This window comes from Caretta caretta, chromosome 5 (assembly GCF_965140235.1).
Source record: "Caretta caretta isolate rCarCar2 chromosome 5, rCarCar1.hap1, whole genome shotgun sequence".
In the NCBI taxonomy this organism is placed as follows: domain Eukaryota; kingdom Metazoa; phylum Chordata; order Testudines; family Cheloniidae; genus Caretta; species Caretta caretta.
In genome coordinates, this window is record NC_134210.1 from 36,618,464 (window position 1) to 36,638,368 (window position 19,905).

General features: G+C 43.4%; 1 protein-coding gene across 3 annotated transcripts in view; it reads left to right on the forward strand.

Moving 5' to 3' along the window:
- The first annotated feature begins 5,953 nt into the window (after positions 1-5,953).
- Positions 5,954-19,905, forward strand: part of MAP3K1 (mitogen-activated protein kinase kinase kinase 1) — a 95,362-nt gene continuing 81,410 nt past the window's right edge. Inside the window, exon 1 of one of the 3 annotated variants that reach the window (XM_075128481.1) lies at positions 5,954-5,985. In XM_075128481.1, coding sequence (XP_074984582.1) covers positions 5,969-5,985 — 17 coding nt within the window. In that variant the 5' untranslated portion in view covers positions 5,954-5,968. Of the gene's footprint in view, positions 5,986-6,076; positions 6,835-19,905 lie in introns of those variants that run through there. The other 2 variants (XM_075128478.1, XM_048850470.2) reach the window with 2 other exon arrangements.

Consider the following 19,905-nt stretch of genomic DNA (forward strand, 5'->3'; position numbering starts at 1 on the left):
TACCCCCGATGGATTGATCGCTGCCCGCCGATCCGGTGGGTAGTATAGACATACCCTAAAAGAACAAAACCTCACTCATCTAATCTAATATCTTGAGTAATTCATTTTCACAGTTTCTCTTCATTGATTTCCTATACATGTCCATATGCTTAGCTTTTAAAACAACTTGCTTTTACCATCTCGTTGCATAAAAATTTTAAATAAAGGTTTAAAATACTTCTCTTTCTAAGTTATTAGTTTCATGCTGATGGTTCAAATCAATATTTTTGTTTATATATTTAAATCACTCTTAAAATGGCCAGGAGAGCAAAGCTAATCTTCAGTATAGCAAAAGTAGGTTTCATGTTGATTTAATTTTGGACATGGCAGAAGTTGCTATATTCAAAACAGTTTCTCCTGAGGTGAAGTATTTTACATTTACACTTCAGAAGCTGGATTGGAAGGACAAAGTAGTTACATCCATCCACAGACTAAAATAACAATTATTAATTAATAAGTGGTTTATCAGTGATACTTGATACGTAATTCTTCTTGAGTTCATTCATTTGAAACTCTGACAGAATGAATGAGGTGTGTGGTGCAAATATTCTTAAAAGGGTTTCTTCTTTTCCTTTGCAGAAGCTTCTAAAGACATCATTTTCCTACTCTAAAGACAACAATGGATTCTTTCTTAAAAACCTTTAAACAAGAAAACTGTGATGGCAACCTGAAATGCTATTTGCCTTCCTAATGTAAGTACAGTAAAGTGGAACAAAAATGGTAACTACAGTACATGCTATTCCATAAAGAACAGACTATCTAGTGTAACACAGGTAAATATAAGAGCAATAAAGATCTTGTTTTTATACACTGCAAATAGGGAAACATGCTCTTACCCTGACCAGGTCCCCTATATAGCTTGCGCATAGCCTGAGTAAATAATAATGGAAAGCTGGCTGTTATCATGAGAAGGCCTAGAGGAGCTACTGGCATGAAGAAAATATGTGACACTATAATTGTCACAATAGAAATTCAGATTCCATTATTAGAGGGAGTGGTGGCATATTAATCTGACTTCCATTTGAAGTACTTGAGGCTGAGGCCTGATATAATTCCAAAACTAATGATTATTCACATATTATATTATATTATTCACAAATCAGATGTCAAGAATTATAATATTCATAAACCAGTCGGAGAACACTTCAATCTCTCTGGTCACGCAATCACAGACATGAAGGTCGCTATCTTACAACAAAAAAACTTCAAATCCAGACTCCAGTGAGAAACTGCTGAATTGGAATTCATTTGCAAATTGGATACTATTAATTTAGGCTTAAATAGAGACTGGGAGTGGCTAAGTCATTATGCAAGGTAGCCTATTTCCCCTTGTTTTTTTCTACCTCCCCCCCCCCCCCCCGACGTTCTGGTTAAACTTGGATTTATGCTGGAAATGGCCCACCTTGGTTATCATGCACATTGTAAGGAGAGTGGTCAGTTTGGATGAGCTATTGCCAGCAGGAGAGTGAGTTTGGGGCGGGGGGGGAGTGAGAAAACCTGGATTTGTGCTGGAAATGGCCCACCTTGATTATCATGCACATTGTAGGGAGAGTGGTCACTTTGGATGAGCTATTACCAGCAGGAGAGTGAGTTTGTGGGGGGGGGGGGGAGTGAGAAAACCTGGATTTGTGCTGGAAATGGCCCACCTTGATTATCATGCACATTGTAGGGAGAGTGGTCACTTTGGATGAGCTATTACCAGCAGGAGAGTGAGTTTGTGTGTGTATGTGGGTATGGGGGTGAGAAAACCTGGATTTGTGCTGGAAATGGCCCACCTTGATTTTCATACACATTGTGAGGAGAGTGGTCACTTTGGATAAGCTATTACCAGCAGGAGAGTGAGTTTGTGTGTGTGGTTTTTGGAGGGGGGTGGGGGGGTTAGAAAACCTGGATTTGTGCTGGAAATGGCCCACCTTGATTATCATACACATTTTAAAGAGAGTGGTCACTTTGGATGGGCTATTACCAGCAGGAGAGTGAGTTTGTGTGGGGGGGGGGGGGCGGGCGGAGGGTGAGAAAACCTGGATTTGTGCTGGAAATGGCCCAACTTGATTATCACTTTAGATAAGCTATTACCAGCAGGAGAGTGGGGTGGGAGGAGGTATTGTTTCATGGTCTCTGTGTATATAATGTCTTCTGCAGTTTCCACAGTATGCATCCGATGAAGTGAGCTGTAGCTCACGAAAGCTCATGCTCAAATAAATTGGTTAGTCTCTAAGGTGCCACAAGTACTCCTTTTCTTTTCACATATTTTAGTAAATCAACTTTTAACCTACTGTTATTTATTTTCAGAGTATAATTTGTAATAACATAAAATGGCTCTAGACTGTTCTCAATGGTATCAGATGACAGAACGAGGAGTAATGGTCTCAAGCTGCAGTGGGGGAGGTTTAGATTGGATATTAGGAAAAACTTTTTCACTAAGAGGGTGGTGAAACACTGGAATGCGTTACCTAGGGAGGTGGTAGAATCTCCTTCCTTAGAGGTTTTTAAGGTCAGGCTTGACAAAGCCCTGGCTGGGATGATTTAACTGGGAATTGGTCCTGCTTCGAGCAGGGGGTTGGACTAGATGACCTTCTGGGGTCCCTTCCAACCCTTATATTCTATGATTCTATGAAAATTAAGATGAATGTCTGTACCTCTCAAAGCTTCCTGGGGACATCAGTTGTATGTTGGTGGAATAGGCCTTCTCTTACCTTAGGCTTCTTATATATTTCCAAATAAATCCAAAACGTTGTTGACTTCAGCAGTTACATCAGAGATTAATTTGGACCATAGTACATACATACTGTACTGCATACTTTGATGAAAGCAGGGAGACATAGGAAATGCCCAGTATGTGGCCTGGATGTTGCATTTGACATGCCACTAGAAGAACTAAATAATTCTAGTCCAAATATAGACCTGAAACTGCAAGAGAGTGTGCCATTGAGTTTCAAATGTTTCTCCCCTTCTGAATATTTATTTGGTATTAAATACTACAGGCAAAAATATAAACTTCATTCCACAAAATCCCTATATGTTCAGATTTGTAACCATGAATGTAACAAATTTTTGAAGTGAGCTCCAAGAGCAGGTATTTGCACAATATCCGATAAACTGAGCTAGACATAATTAAGCTTTAACAAGTTTTTCTTGCAGAACTATAAAAGTCTACAATAACAACAAGAGCAAGGAAATGTAAATCATTCTCAAATCATGCCCCATTTTCTTAGATTATTTACAACTTCAGTGCAAGACAATTACTGAGATTACAAAACAAGGCTGCAAAAGATCGACATGTCTGTTCCTAGTCTCATAAGACTAAAGTGGTTTTCCGTTCTAGTTGAGATACTTGTATGTAATGCATTGATGTTTACCTGCATGATGCATCCATATCTAGACATTATATATATATAAAACTTTGTGTATTATAGGCAGATATGGTGGCACCACCTATTATTAAGGTTGCCTGACACTTCCCGTTTTAAGACCCTGTATTCAATACCTTATAATTTTGCCAAATTTTACCAATTTGGGCTTAAATTTTCTATGCCAGGTGTCTGCCTTGAGCTGATATTTTTCAAAAAATGTCAACAAACCAAAGCGGTTCCACTGTTTTTGAAAACAAGGCTAAGGAAAAATAAATTGTTTTGGCCACGTAAAAATATTCTTGTGACCTTTTCTGTGAAAAGCTCTAGCATGCCCAGACTTTGGAGCAGTGACTTGATATTTGGTAGGGGAGTGGCCTTTGTGACAGGGATGTGCCTTTTGTTGTCTCCATGAAAGTCCGCCCAAATCTGGCCAAGTTTTAAGCCATTGAAAAATTGCAGTTAGCACCTACTCAGTAGAGACTTGATAGATCTTTGCAGCTAAATTCCCTGAAGATTCTGTTTGAACTGGGCATGCTCCATCCCAGGACTCAACAGGACTTTACAACCTTAATGTTATTCTAATGTTATTTGAGAGTAAAATATATTACATACCAAAAAATCTATACTAAACGAGCGTTAAGAGTCCCTACCCTCCCAGGCTCAGACCACCCTCACCCTCTGCTATCCAGTGTGGCTGCTTACTGCTTAGGCCTGGGTGCCAGCAGGGACATTAAGGGTATAAAACTCTCCTGTGCTCTCAGTTCTGTTCCTGGCACCACAGTGGGCCCTGGCAGCCAGCAGGAGCAATTGCATGGAAAGTTCTGCACAGTCCCTGCAGTTCTTGGCTGCAGCATACTCAGCATAGATGAAATCTTCAGAGAATTTGGTCGCCAAACTATAAGTCTCTACTGAGTGTTTGTGAACTGAGATAGTCAGAGGTTTATAAAGTGGTCACATTTTGGCAGCTTTTCTTAGGGATGACAAAATGCACGTCCCTGACACAAAGGCGCGCCCCTCCCTCACCCTGATTCTAGTCTAATTTTAAGTTCCTGCTCTAAAGCTTGGAGGGGCTAGAGCAGTGGTTTTCAACCTTTCTTCATTTGTGGACCCCTGAAAAATTTCAAATGGTGGTGCAGACCCCTTTGGAAATCTTAGACATAATCTGTGGACCCCAGGTGAAAACCTCTGTTCTATGGTAATGATAACCTTTCATGGACCCCTTAGACATAGTCTGTAGACCCTAGTGGTCCACCGACCACAGGTTGAAAACCACTGGGCTAGAGCTTCTCAAAGAAAACTGGCTGTTATTACTTCTTAAAATTGCCAAAACAATGTATTTTTCCCAAACCTCATTCTGAAAAATAGGTGAATTGTTTTTGCCAAAAAAATTCCCAAAAATTCAGTGATAGGTAGGCAACCGGCATGGAAAATTTCATCTCAAATGGTTAGTTTGTCAAAGTTATAAACAATTAAAAACAGTGGCAAGAGTTAAGCAACCTCAGCTCCAGGTGTGATTATCTGTATTGCCTATGTTAAAATGTATATTGGACACTTAAATGTGTAAGATCCGTTATGTAATTATGTTCATCAGCTCTTATTAAAATACCATTGGAAAGTAGGTAATACCCTATATGTACAATAACTTTTAGGCAATTTGTGAAATTTCTGTGTTGGGATAGATGAGTGGAGCCACATACCAATCTTGAAGCTGTAGTCTGAGGTGTAGTGAATGGTCTAATATGTTTAGCATATTATAATGCAAACTACAAAAAAATATAAATTGGGATTAGAGCATTCTGGGGAGTTAGTTTCTAAGCATATAGGGAGAGGGGGAAATAGTATAAAATGAAAAGGGGCAATAGATGATTAGGGCCAAATATTGAAAGTGGGAGGCCTGCAAGCAAAAATGAAAATCTGATTGTGACCCAATATCCACATGTGTAAATGGCCAGTTAGGCACCTGAACTGTATGCAAAAATCAAACAAGCATTCAAATATATGGGCAGTTGCACCTGTGCACTTTTCCCTGAAAGCTTCCAGCCTCCCTTTTCTCAACATTTGGCCCTCAGTGCTTGATACTTTATCCACCTTATTTTATAACCTTCAAAATACGCCACCTGCACTGGCGTTTAGACAGATGTGCCAACTTGCTACATGTAGTTTGTATGTTGTGGGATGATTTTGTTTTCCATTCCATGTGTGTCCGAATCTTCTCTCCTACCCCCACCCTATTTTAACTATCCGAAATGGTCTTGTTAGAGGGGCATTGCACCAAGATCATGAGCTTCTATTTCCCTCCCGCCCCCGCCATTTTTGATACAAACCCACGTTTGTCTATGTTTGGAATATGTTTTTTTTTGGGGGGGGGGATCTTTGTGGTTCACTGCACGAGCTGGGCTGAAAATGTTGTTTGCAGTGTATTTGTAGTCGCGTCGCTCCCAGCATCAGAGAGAGACAAGGTGGGTGAGGAAATGGCTCTTATTGGACTCACGTCTGCCGGTGAGAGGGAAGTTTCGCAGCTGCACGGAGCTCTTCAGCCGGTCTGGGGGAGCGGGGCAAGGCTAGTTTGTGACACAATGTCCAGACTTTCGGGGTGAGTCCCCCACACCCTCCTCCAGGGGCAGAGATCAGCCCCTCGGTCTGCGAGGAGTGGGGGAGGCAGGGGCCGGTCCCGGACCCACCAGCCCGGGCTCCATCCTCGCATGGGACCCAGAGGCGGCGGGACCCGCGCTCCCGCCTGACAGGTGCGGGCTCCTCCGGCCCGGCCCCCTCTTCCGAGCCGCGGCACCGCCCAGCTTGGGCACAGCCGAGTCCTGCCACCACCTGCCCGCGGGCGGCATCGAGCGGCCGCTCCCAGCCTCACCTTCCCAGCGGCGCCCCCACGGGCCCCCCGTACGCCTTCTGCGCAGCCCACGCCGCTGGCGCAGCGGCCGGAGCGCGGCTCATCCCCCGCCTCCCTCCCCCGCCGCTCCGGAGCCCGATGTGACCCGCCAGAGAAAATGGCGGCGGCGGCGGGGAATCGCACCTCGTCGTCGGGATTATCCTCGGGCAGCAGCGCGGACGCCGCCGCCGCCGCCTCCGCCTCCGGGAGCCTGCAGAGCGGCGCGGGGAGCGTGCCCGGCAGCGGCGGGGGGCTGCTGCGGGCGGCGGGCGGCGGCTGCCGGGAGCAGCGCTCCGACTGGCGGCGGAAGCAGCTGCGCAAAGTGCGGAGCGTGGAGCTGGACCGGCTGCCTGAGGCGCCGCTCTTCCTGGCCGGCTCGCCGGAGCCCCCCGACCTCTCGCCGCCCCGCTGCCTCGCCGGCGGCTCCGGCCCCGCCAGCCCCGCGTCCTCCCCTGGCCGCTGCGCCGCGCCCCACCAGCCGCTGCCGGACCGGAGCCCCGCGGGAGCCGACGCCGCTGCCGCCGCCGCCGAGAGGAGGATGGAGCCGTCTCCCCCTGCCGGGTGAGGGGCGCCGGGCTGCGAGCGGGCGGCGGTGCGGACCCCAGCGCCTCACACGGGCAGATGTTGGGGCAGAAGGCCCCTGGGAGGGGAGCGGAGCGGAGCGGAGCGGAGGCGGGGGAGGCTGCTGCGGGCGGGAGTGGCGGTGAGGCCGGGCACTGCTGGCGGAGCCGGGGACGGAGCTCGCCCGGAGCCTTGCCCGCTGCCGCCGCTCGAGCTTTCGCCCCCCCCCGGCTGCGCGGAGCCCGAGCCCCGGGAGCCTGGTGCACCACCCAACGGGCAGGTAGCGGGGACGTGCTGCTGGCTGCCGCCCGGGGCCGAGCCTGCTCGTAGAGGCGGTGGGATCTGCGTCGGGGGACGGTGTTACCGGGTGATTGGGGCGGGGTCGTACCCCCGTCAGCCCCCCGTGTTTGTAGGGGAGCTGTCAGGCTGTAAGAGAAGCCGGGCGCGTGGGTGGTGAGTGGCCAGTAGTTTAATGTGGCTGTGTTCAGTGCCTAGTTGGCTTATGCAGCAGGAGCTGCAGGTTAATGGAGCTGAGCTTGTGTTTCCCAGCACTGTAGCCTTGGCACCAATTCTTGCATTTGTGTTGCCTTTGCCCTGCCACCCCGTTTGTGTGTGCTCGGCTCTGGGAGTCCTGGGTCTTAGTTAAATGGGAGTCACAGCTGCTGGGGGGGGGGGGGGTGATTTATTTCTGCCTGAGCTCTGAGAGGCTTTGAAGTTTGAATTTGCCCTGGTGGTTGAGGACTCAGGACCGGATGTGTCAGCCATTCAATTTCAGTGCAGTTAAACCTTTAACCCTTCCTTCCAGCAGTCTTTCGCTTTGGGTGCGAGAACGATAGCCGAGTGCATTTGAATCTTTTCTTCTAAATTACCCCCTCCGTACTGACCCCCCGCCTAAAAGTGCTTCTGCTTTGTGTAATCTAGATAATAATCTCTCTAAAGTCTTAGATTTTTACATTTAAACTACTGGGAAAGTAAAGGCAAATATATTTAAAGTTAAATATTAATAAAAATGAGTCCTTTCTCCTTTGACTTGTTTCACTTGAAATTGCGGAACTGTTTTGTTTTTGCTTAGTAAAAAAACCCCGTGAATATCTGCACTGCAAAAATGTAGAAAGTATGTGTGTTTCTATGTGTTTCAGGGGTTTATACTAGAGAAAACATGTTTGAATGCATCCGATGAAGTGAGCTGTAGCTCACCAATGCTTATGCTCAAATAAATTTGTTAGTCTCTAAGGTGCCACAAGTACTCCTTTTCATGTTTGAATGGTTGCACGTTGTGTGAGATGATACATTGTGCCCTTGCAATGTTTGTCCTATTCTGTATCCTATTTGGTAAGAGTTGCGATTTTACAGAGCTTTCCAATTAACAGGTATTGTGATGCGAACAGAGGCGCAAGTTCAATGGCTGCAGTGCATTTGATATAATATATATCACTTACACAAAGGCATTCAGAATTAAAGCTACCATGTGCATATTTTAAGATGCCTCCTTATGTGCTTCAGAATACATTGTACTTACTACTTTTAATGTACACTTGCTAGTTTTTAGAGTGTGCATAGGTAAGGGTAATGGTGATGATGGATCTTGTAATCTTGACATAAATTTAACAATTAGTTTCAGAAGGATTGTTATGTGAGGCTTCATGGGTAAATAGTGAATTGCCGTACTTGGTGGTGAAGACTGACTGTTGATAGGTTTACTTTTACAATTATGTTACAGAGAAAAGGAGCTTTTAGTTAGCCACTTAAGCTTCAAGAAATCTGTCTTTCCCATTTGTGGTAGAAAGATATTAAATAAAAGATTTCCATTCTAGAGAATGGTTTACTGATATGGCAATCTAAAAATCAACAATTGTTTAGGTATCTAGACCTACTCTGTACTGTTTGTAGACTTTGGTCTATATTTAAGGCAGTGTACATTACTTGACAGTAATATGGCACTAGCAGATGAACCACCAATCTAGCGATAGAAAGATTAATAGGAAAGATGATATATTCACTTTGGTAAGTGACTTGAATTAATTTGATTTTTGTAGCATTCTCTCTAGGATTTTGTCAAGGTATGAAACTAAAATGTACTTTACTTCATGTTATTCCCTCGTATGTAGGTATCACCACTGTAGCAAATATAAACAATTCCATACCACATCAGAGGAAAAATAACTAGTGTAAACAGCATCAAAACATGCCTTTTAAAAACAGTGAAAGATTCTCACAATTTTCAGTGGGACTTACTGCTAGTTGTTATGGGTTCAAGAAGGTAAACATTTGTCGCATCAGGAGATCACATTTATACTGAAATATTGACTCCATCCTTGCTAGCCAATTCCACAGATACAAGAATTTCTTTCAGGTAATTCCTGTTCTCTCTTTCAAACACTCTCTTTTGACAGCTTTTCTTGTATTTAAGCACCTACGTTTGCACGTGTTGAAGTATGAATATATATGCAATTTGAAGGAAGAAAGGTTTCAAGAACTTTAGTGGCTTATAGCACCGTCTCCATAGCTCTAATAATAGAGATGTAACAATTATTTCATCTGAGAGAATATTAAATGTCAAGTGCATTATTCTGTTTACTAGTGCAATGAGATTACACCATAGTTCTGAAATGTTAGTTTCAGTCTCTGATAATTAATTATGAGAGACCTAACTGAAGGATTAATTATACTATAAATTCAGCAATATTGTGTAAACTTCACGTTAAAGACTTCAGTATATTAGGTGCAGTCTTGCCTGTAAACAGGTGTGGGGACCCTCCTTTGTCAGAGTATTTCAATAATTTAAAACAGTTTTTACACCTACTATAGTAATAAAGGAATATAGTAAACTTGAAATCTAGTCAAATACAAAATAATTAAAAAATTCTTTTGTGTACTAGAAATGCCCACAATGTTCTGTGCACTATATAAATGGGAATGTGTACACATACTGATTGCCCAGAAAAGCTTAAAATCTAAGAAAGCAAACATATGATGGATGGAGTGAAGTCCATCAAGATACAATATTTTGCATGTATAGTATATAGGGTTTTTTTTAATAAATACATTAGTTATACTCTGCTTCCCCTCTACCCATCCATTAGTAGTTAGCAGATACTAGACTTGCTCTTAAGTCCCCCTACCAGCATTTTTGGTATTACAATCACATTTCTTTTTTATAAATAGATTTTTCCTGTTCTATTTCTGTGTGAAAGACCCACATAAAGCAGCAGGATAAACTGGGGAAAGAGTGAAACTGACTCTGCAGTGTGCTATCAAGTACACAAAATAAAAATGTTGTTGTTTCATTAATCTCTCAGTTATATTGTCTTTGGTTTTTGTCAAATAGTAGGTAAAATTTCAGAAAAATTGATTTTTTTTGTGTGGTTTTTGATTCATTCTCTAATGTTAATGTGAAATGCAACCTGAACACACAACAATGAAGTTATTTTCCATGTCTCTTGATATCAACTTATTTATACTGTTTATATTTAATACTGAACAAACTTTTATGAATTTAATAGATTATTAATTATAAGGCTTTCTTGGAATTTGGAGAGCTATACAATCTGTTTGGGGCAGGAATCCATGAAAGAACAAGATAGAACTTTTTAACATTTCAAATTTTTTATCAAAATTAAATGCTTCACATCCTACCTTCAAAAATCTAACAAAACCTTCCATTATCTTTGTCAGAGTGCTGCATTCCTGAGGTAATACAACCTTTTGTGACACTGGTATGGTTCTCCTGTTAGAAGAGGCGGGGAAAGTATATTGTTGCTTTAAGAACTGTAGGGAATCTTTATTATGATTAACTGAAGAGTATTGCTGCAGAAATTTTAAAAAAGCATTTAAAAAAGATACAGAAGTAATGAAACTAGACAGTTTTTCTAGTCAATTGATAAATTCTTGTAGCTTCCATTCCAAGGCAGTTAAAATAAATATTGGGCCAAAAAAGTTAATGCTTTCCTATAGATTTAATATAACTCTTTTACAGTGTTCAGATCAAATAATTACCAACTATTTTCTTATGTTGGCATGGATGACTGGTTAACCAGCTTTCTTCAATACAAGACTTCTAACACTGTCAACCCCATTTTTTATAAAAACAAAAAGCAGGAAGTGCTGCAGTTCAGCTTTCTTCACAGCTCTCCTCTTCATCCAGTATCCACAAGCAATCATTTTTTTCGCATAGAAGTGTCTTCCATCTAGCACAAACAAAATTTGTTCTAAAAACACACTCATTTTAATATTATAACAAATCTGCCATTTATAGTTGATATCAGATTTCTCAAATGTAAAGAAGGCATGGCCTGCTCCTGGTCTCTCACTACTATGTAGATAAATTACTGATGTCGTTTGTTGGTTTTCTTGTGTTGGTGCTTATATTATAGCATGATAAAGACACCTAAAACGCACTGGGAAGATTGCTGTCATGGCCATCTAGTAGAGCAGCTCTAGCAGCAGCTTGCCAATTCTAGATCTGCTCCTCGATCCATGACACCTGCCTTGTTTTGTGAATTCCAAAGCAGGACAGAAATATATTATGCTACAGAATACTTTATAGTAAAGAAAGGCTGGGGTGTGTTGAGTGGTTTTCATTGTTAAAACGTAGTTTGGCCAACTGTTCCTGTCTTCCTAAATAAGCGATAATGAAAGGTAGTTATGTTTCATCTTTGCCGTATGTTAAGTTTTCATATATATGGCACCTGCTAATCTGATTCAGCCCTGCAATTGAAGTTAAAATGTATTTGGCATGGAAGGAGCTGCCTGAGTTGGTGAGTGTAAAGAAAGTATAGTTAAAATAACATTTTGACTATTCCAATCAGGTCAATCATGTAGACTATCTTTCACTGATAGTGGCTATTTTAATTATATCCCTAAGAGCTCATAAATAGAAAATCACTTCTCCTCCCATTATCTTAACACTAGCTTTTTTCAGGTGGAAGAGTGAGCAGAAGCAGCATGACAGTGATGAATGCAGTACTGGTAAATTTCATCCTGCTATTACTGCTGAGAGAGCACTATGCAAGTCCAACATAACAGATGCCAGACTCTCATGATGGGTCATCTCAGACACTGGTTTTAAAATGGAGTGAAGAGGATGTAAGGAGAAAGGAATACAAGGCAAATTTAAGTCTCTACATCTGAATTTAAAATAGGACATGATAATAACTTCATTACCACATTAGAATTTGCAGCTATGAATTTAAGGTTCCAGTGCACAGTAAAAATTAAGTCTTGTGCTTCAAGATTTAAACTGCATGGGATTGAGGAAGGAATTTCTCCTACCTTGTCTGCTGGTTTCCCCCCATCCTCTGTGACCTACAAGGATTTTTATGTATGGGTTGGCTGTGTTGGTCTCTCTCTAAAGCATCAGGTATGCATTTGTTGCTCTGGCACGATGTTGTAGAGGGTTTGATCTGGTATGGGAGTTCCTTTGATCTTATGCAAAGTATACAGATTGTAACTTTAATTTATCTGGAGCTCTTTCAGGGGAGTTACTGGAATTGTAGATTAAATCTTCACTTCTACTGACAGGGGTGTTATCCATTAAGCTGTTTGGCTAAAATAAAACTTGCCTAGGCAGTGCAAATCCCAACAGTGAGAATGCAAAATGTTTTGAAGGTAAATTCAAATCACCTTTAATCATCATTTTTAAGATTTATAGGAGGAGTGAAAAAAGTTACATCTTTCCTGTAACTTTTAGTGTTGTAATGTCTTTGTTACATACATAGCAAAGTTGGGCTATGACTAAGTTTGTTTAAATATTGTGTTTCGTATGTAATTTTAAAAAAATAAAGTTCAAAGTGAGAAGTGCCACACTGCACTGAAATTGTTCTAAGAACTAAAACAAGGGGTTGTGTTTGTAGCAGCAGTGGTGGTGAGGAGTTGGTATGGTTTGAATTTCTGGAGTTCAGAACACAAACGTTTGTCTTTTCAGAGAGTCCTCAATCCTCTGTCAGAGCCTATGGTTCATCTTACTTTTGTCCCGTCTCAACTTATACTACTTAAAGTTCTATGATTGTAGCCTCTGTTGTTTTTATCAAGGCAAATTGAACGGGAGTCTCTTAAGAGGTGGTCACTATAGCTTTCCTGTTTGCTGTGGGGCTTGCTGTTAAGTAACATAACCCATATATTTCAATGGGAGTTAGGTGTAGACCAGATTCTTAACTCACTTGTTCTTCCCTCCCTTCCTCTCTTCATCCAGAGGCCGAGCATGTTGCCTCCAGAACACCTTCCATTTCCTGCAAGATCAGAATTGGGAATCTAACAGGGCTGGCTTTAGGGATGGGCCACCCAGGCAACTGTCCGGGGGTGCCATGGTCAAGGGGTTACCATGTGGCAGCACAGAGGCGTGCACTGCCAGTGTAGAGTCAGAAGCTGCTCCCGGCTGGCAGGGTGGCGCTGCATGTAGGGGCACCCAGATTTCTCCGTGCTTCCTCCTGGCAGAGGAACATGGTTGGGTGCGAGGGAAGAGGAGGTGAGCAGTGATGCACAGATACTGCCCGTCCCCCCACCTTCCCAGATGTTCCTTTGTGCCCTCTGAGGGGGCATGTGAGGAGCAACGCCAAGTGGTCTGTGCAGCCGGGTCACTTTCTCTCCCTGGGCTAGTGCTTTCCTGTCATCCCCTTATGCATCCCGGGGGGGGGGGGGGGGGGGAAGTGACCTGGATGCAGGGAGCCCTGTTGTTGCTCCTTGCTCCCTCCCGCACAGCCTCTTAGGGATGTGTAGAAGAGCAGGGGGGCGGTGAGCAGCAATGCCAACTATTCTGTGCATCCAGGTCAGTTTCCCCACGTGGGTGCAGGTGGGGGATGCAGGGGCTAGGGGTGCAGGAGGGAGGTACAGAGGTTAGGGGCAAAGGGAGCACAGTCCTGGAGTTAACGGTGCAGGAGGGGGAGATGAGGGTTGAAAGGGGCACAGTGCAGGGGATTGGGGGTTGGGGTGAAGGAGGCACAGTGCAGGGGTTGGGGTGCAGGAGGGGAGTGCAGGGGCACAGTTCAGGGGTGAGGGAGTGTGGGGAGCCTTGTGGGGTTGGGGTATGGGGGACATCCATGGGCAGGGGGGGAATGCCACGCCCATGGGGGTAAGGGCACCAAAATATAAGTTCGCCCAGGGCATCATTTTCCCTTCGGCCGGCCCTGGAATCTAACATGAATATCCTGCATGGTACTACCATGCTTGCTAGAATGTTGCTGTCTCTTAATAGGACTTTTAATTAAGTCATTGTGGGTTTTTTCTTTTGCTTAAGTCTTTGAAAGACTTGCAGTTTTGGGGAATCTTAACACTAGCCAAACAGTTGAGGAAAATTGCTGGCTGCTCAAAAGAGCTGAAAGTCATATCTGAGATAATGGCAACACAACATTTTATTCTAAAACTTGATGTTCAAGAACAATTTAAAACTAGACATGGTTTACTTTCCCCTGAAAGTTGAAATGACACAGTTTTCATTGCATTTAAACTTCCCCAGTCTCTAATTTTTAGTAATTGCTCTTGTTCGTTCATAGATTCCACAGCCAGAAGGCATCAATGTGATCGTATGACCTCATATGAAACACAGGTCGTAGAACTTCCCCAAAATAATTCCTTTTGAACTAGAGCAAATCTCTTTAAAAAAAAATCCAGTCTTTATTTAAAAATTACCAATGATGGCAAATCCACCACGACCTTGGGTAAATCGTTCTAGTGGTTAAGTACATTCACTGTTAAAAATTTACACCTTTTTGCCAGTCAGAATTTGTCTAGTTAAAACTTCCCTTCACTGGAATTTTTATACATTTGGCTGCTTGATTGAAGAATCCATTATCAATTATTTGCTCCCCATGTAGGTACTTCTAGATGGCTATCACCACCCCATAACTTTCTCTTTGTTCAGCTAAATAAATTGAGCTCTTTGAGTTTGTCACTGTAAGATCTGTTTTCTAATCCATTAGTCTTTCTCATGGCTCTTCTCTGAACCCTGTCAGTCTAAGGCCTGCTCTAAACCTGAAATTTAGCTTAATTTAGCTGTGTCACTCAGGGCTGTGAATAATTTTTCACCCTGAGCACTGTAGTTAGGTTGACCTAATCCAGGGGTCACAAACACGCGGCCCGCCAAGCTCCCCGCAGCCCCCCTGTCTCCTCCCCAGCGCGCCGTGGCCCCAGCCTACCTCCAGGCCAGGGGTGGGCAAACTACGGCTGCTCAGGGCTTTGGATCCTGCCCGCGCATTTGCCAACCCCGTGGTGCTGAGGGCCCCGCACCGCTTCCCTGTGGCCCCGGGGGGAGGGGGAGGGGGAAGGGAAGCAGAGAACTCTGAGCTGTTTTTGCCTGTGGTTACCTCCCCTGAAGCTCCCATTGGCCGGGAATGGGGAAGCGCGGCCATTGGAAGCTTCGGAGGAGGTAATCACAGGCAAAAACAGCTCACAGAGTTCTCTGTTCCCCCTCCCGCCCGGGGCAGCATGGACAGGATACCCACCACTTCCCGGAGCGGAGCGGCACAGGGCTGGGGCCGGGCCGGGCCAGGGCCAGGGAGCCTACCCTGGCCCTGGTGCGTGACCCTGCCACCCCGAAGCCGCTCAAGATAAGCGGTGCTGGGCCGGAACCTGAACCCCTCCTGTACCCCAACTCCCTGCCCTAAGCCCCCTGCCTGCTCCCCAACCCCCTGCCATACCCTGCACTCCCTCCTGCACCCCAACCCCCTGCCCTGAGCCCCGTGCTGCACCCCGCGGGCAGGGGCAGAGGCAGCAGCCCTCAGGCCAACGTATGAGTCCTCACGTGACCCTCCTGGTGATTCAAGTTTGAGACCCCCCTGACCTAACCCCTGATGTGGATGCATTTAGGTTGACAGCATGAATCTTCCATTTACCGAGCTATTGCTTCTCAGAGAGGTGGATTACCTACAGCAGTGGTCCCCTCATATGGCCCTCCTGTGTAATAAGCCTAAGCACTACCTTATGTGGGTCAAATAGATTCTACATATTTTAATAAGATTTAGTTATTGATTTATATTTTAAGTTCAGCTTGTTTCCTATCTATTTAGATAGGTAGTTTTTATGTACAGTGTTATCTGTTTACACAACTAGAAAAAGCCCTTCCATCAATGTAGGAAACATCTACGCTATGGTGCTACAGCTGCAGCAGTGGTGTTGTGCTGCTGTAATATAAGCCATACCCCTACATTGAATGAAATCCTTTTCCAGTAGGCAAAATTGGTAAAAGATCCAGCAAAAAATGTTATCAGTATTGCTAACTTTGATATTAAAAAAAGTCAGTCCCCCAAAATTTGAGGTTTCAAAAAACCATCAAATCACATTTTTTAGTCTTAACTTTTTTTTAAACTCCCACTACTCCTCTGCCTATGTGTATGTGATAACTTCAGGTTGAAAGGTAAACCTTTAGTGCAGTGGTTCTCAACCAGAGATCTGAGGCCCACTGCGGGGGCTGTGAGCAGGTTTCAGGGGGTCTGTCATACAGGGCTGGCATTAGACTTACTGGGGCCCAGGGCAGAAAACGTAAGCCTCACTGCCTGGGGCTGAAGCCCAGAGACCCCAGCCCCCGCCACCCAGGGCTGAAGCCGAAGTCTGAGCAACTTAGCTTTGCAGGGCTCCCTGTGGCATGGGGCCCCTGGCAATTGTCCGGCTTGCTATCCCCTAACGCTGGCCCTGGCTTTCATATGCAGAAAAACTGTTGTTGTGGCACAAGTAGGCCATGGAGTTTTTTACAGCATGTTGGGGAGGTGGGGGGCTCAGAAAGAAAAAGGTTGAGAACCCCTGCTTTAGTGCATCCCCACCCCACGCAGGTAACCCATTCCAGTGCTTCACCACACTCCTAGTGAAATAGTTTTTCCTAATGTCCAACCTAGACCTCCCCGATTGCAACTTGAGACCATTCATTGCTCTTTGTTCTGTCATCTGCCACCACTGAGAACAACCGAGCTCCATCCTCTTTGGAACCCCTCTTTAGGTAGCTGAAGGCTGCTATCGAATTCCTCCCCCTCCTCCAGACTAAATAAGCCCAGTTTCCTCAGCTTCTCATAAGTCATGTGTCCCAATCCACTAATCATTTTCGTTGCCCTCCACTGGACTCTCTCCAATTTGTCCATATCCTTTTGAGGGGGTAGGGGGACAAAGGCAAAACTGGATGCAGTACTCCAGATGTGGCCCCACCGGTGCCATATAGAAGGAAATAATCACTTCCCTATCTGCTGGCAATGCTCCTACTAATGCAGCCCAATATGCCGTTAGCCTTCTTGGCAACAAGGGTACACTGTTGACTCATATCCAGCTTCTTGTCCACTGTATTCCCCAGGTCCTTTTCTGCAGAACTGCCACTTAGCCAGTCAGTCCCCAGCCTGTAGCAGTTCATGGGATTCTTCCGTTCTAAGTGCTGGACTCTGCACTTGTCCTTGTTGAAGCTCACCAGATTTCTTTTGGCCCAATCCCCCAATTTGTCTAGGTCACTCTGGACCATATCCCTACCCTCAGGCGTATCTACCTTGCCCCCCAAAGTAGTGTCATCTGCAAACTTGCTGAGGGGGTTCTCCCTGACTACTCAGATGGAGTCTCTACTTACTCTCTCCTCACCTATGAAATAGGGGAATTACTATCTTAACTGTCTCCCCTCCTACTTTCCTTTCTTTGACAAAAGGAGGACTGGATAGTAAATAGTTTGAGAACCACTGACTGAATGCATCATGATTCATCCTCACACATAGAAGTTATATTACTTTTTAAGGATGGGAGGTTGCAGCCAACTTTATCAAAGGCAGTCTCACTTCCACTTACAGGTAGACCAAAGGAAAATGGTGGCCATCTTGCTGGCTTCAGTCTCATTGACAGTAATAGCAGATGGTGACCATTTTGAATATCAGAAAATGTGTGAGTTGACAACCTTTCATATTTTCATGAAACAAGTTAAGAAAAATTATTAGGATAAAATCTCAAGAGGTGGCAATATTGTGTTATCGGCTATGACAATGTTTCTTAAAAACATAGAAACATAGGATGTCATACTAGATTAGAACCATTCCACCTAGTTCAATAGCTTGTCTCTGGCCAGCACCAGATGCTTTGGTGGAAGATGCAAGACAGTAGGTAAATTTGGGATAATCTACTTGCTGTGAAAGTCTCATCCTCATCCCTAATAGTCAAAGATCACCTTAACCCTGAAAAGGTTTCATACTTCTTCTAAAACTCTTCTTTCAGCATTAACTCTTATAACTCTGGAAATTCTTCTGATCTGTATAATCATCCTGTCCTTCTTAGAACCTTGCTAAGATCTTGGACTCAACATTCTGTGGGAATGAGTTTCACGTCTGATTATATATTGTGTGAAAAATTATTTCCTTTTTGTATGTTTTGTATTTGCCACTTTTCATTGAAGTTTCCTTGTTCTTGTGCTATGACGTAGGAAGAACGGAAACTGAGTTACTTGTTTTATATCATTTATTGTTTTATACATTGTTACTTTGACCCTCTTATTTGCCTCTGTCTAAAGTAAACAATCCCAGTCTTCTCAGTCGCACCTCGTATGAGGGTTTTTCTATGCCCTTTAATGTTCTTATTCTTGTCCTAATCCTCTCTAATTCTGCAGTATCCTTATTATGGTGAGATGACCAATACTGCATACAGTGCTCTAATGAGGGCATATCATTGATTTTCATAATGGCATTCTATTTTCTTTACCATTTCTCATGCTATTCTAATGCATCCTAAAGTGGTTGGTTTGTTTCCATTACATATTAAACGGAGGTCTTTTCAGCTTTCCACAATGAGGCACAAGTCCCTTCCCTGAGCTGATAGTTAAAACAGAACCCTATGAGGAGTATGAGCAGTTAATTCCTCCTCTCCCCACCCCCTCCCCATGAATTACTTTTCACTTATTTCCCTCAGACTTATTGTGACTGCCCTGAGGCTTGTTGTGAATCTTTTCTATATGGCCATCATGTCTATATCTTCAGAATTGCCTTTGGCCTGAATTCTGCTCTTTGTGTTTTTAGAATGTTGGGATAGGGCTTGTGTGGGTATACTTTCATCATCATAGAGAAATAAATCTGGTTCACAGAGACATTACTTTGAAAATTGGATTTTTTTTTGCACAAATTACAATCTCTAATCCTAGTAGTAATGAAGTGTGTCTGCAGTCTGCTTTCTGAAACCTGGTGTAACCCATACACCTCCTGTGTGTGGTGTTCTGTCCCATCTAGTAGCATCGAGACCATTTAGAAAGAGAGATAAAATGAGTCTGCTCTACAGCCTTAGCTAACAGCTAGTTGGCTTTTAGCTCATGCAGTAAAGGCTTATGCTTTAAGCTTCAGAGACCCCAGGTTCAGTCCCACCCACAGACAACCAGGGTCTGTCAGTGTTACAATGGCGTTCTATTTTTTCTAACCAAAAAACTATAAATCACATTGTGAATTATGCTGCTTCCCCTTACTCAGGTGCTATTCACCAGCTATGTATATGGAGGCACACACAATTACTAGTATCTGAAACTTTTAATGAAATGCTTGGTTTATGAAAATGTATTTTGTGATCTCCACCAAGGTTCATTTTATAGGTTAGTGATACAGTCAGACATCTGTCAGAGTTTTTTCTGCTGATGCTACAACTAAGGTAGAAGCCCATAACTCAAGGCAATTACAGAGAGATTAATTTTCTTTCAGTTTGCTTACTTTGTAGTTTGACAGCACTTTATGTGCAGACTTAGCAGAATTTGATTTTTATTTTTTTACAACTTTTGACATATATTTTTCTATTACTGATTTAAATGTCCACAGTTATGATATATTTTGGGGGGCAAACAAGGGAGAGGATGTCAGACAATTTATTTTACTCACAGTAGATGTTCAAAAGTTAGTTTTAAAACACAAATTTTGGACATCACGTGTCAAAACATACAAAGTAAATATCCTTAAATCAAACTCTAGTTCTCAAGCAGCATTTTTCTTTCTTTGCCTATTTATAAATTTCAGTTATTAAAGATGGAAATGTTTGTCCATTTGTGTGTGTGTTGTGAAATCAATGTTTACTGACATTTATTGATCAATAGACTTGGAAGAATTACAGTTTTATGTGTTGTCATTTTGTCTTCCCTCTGTCAGTATTTCACAC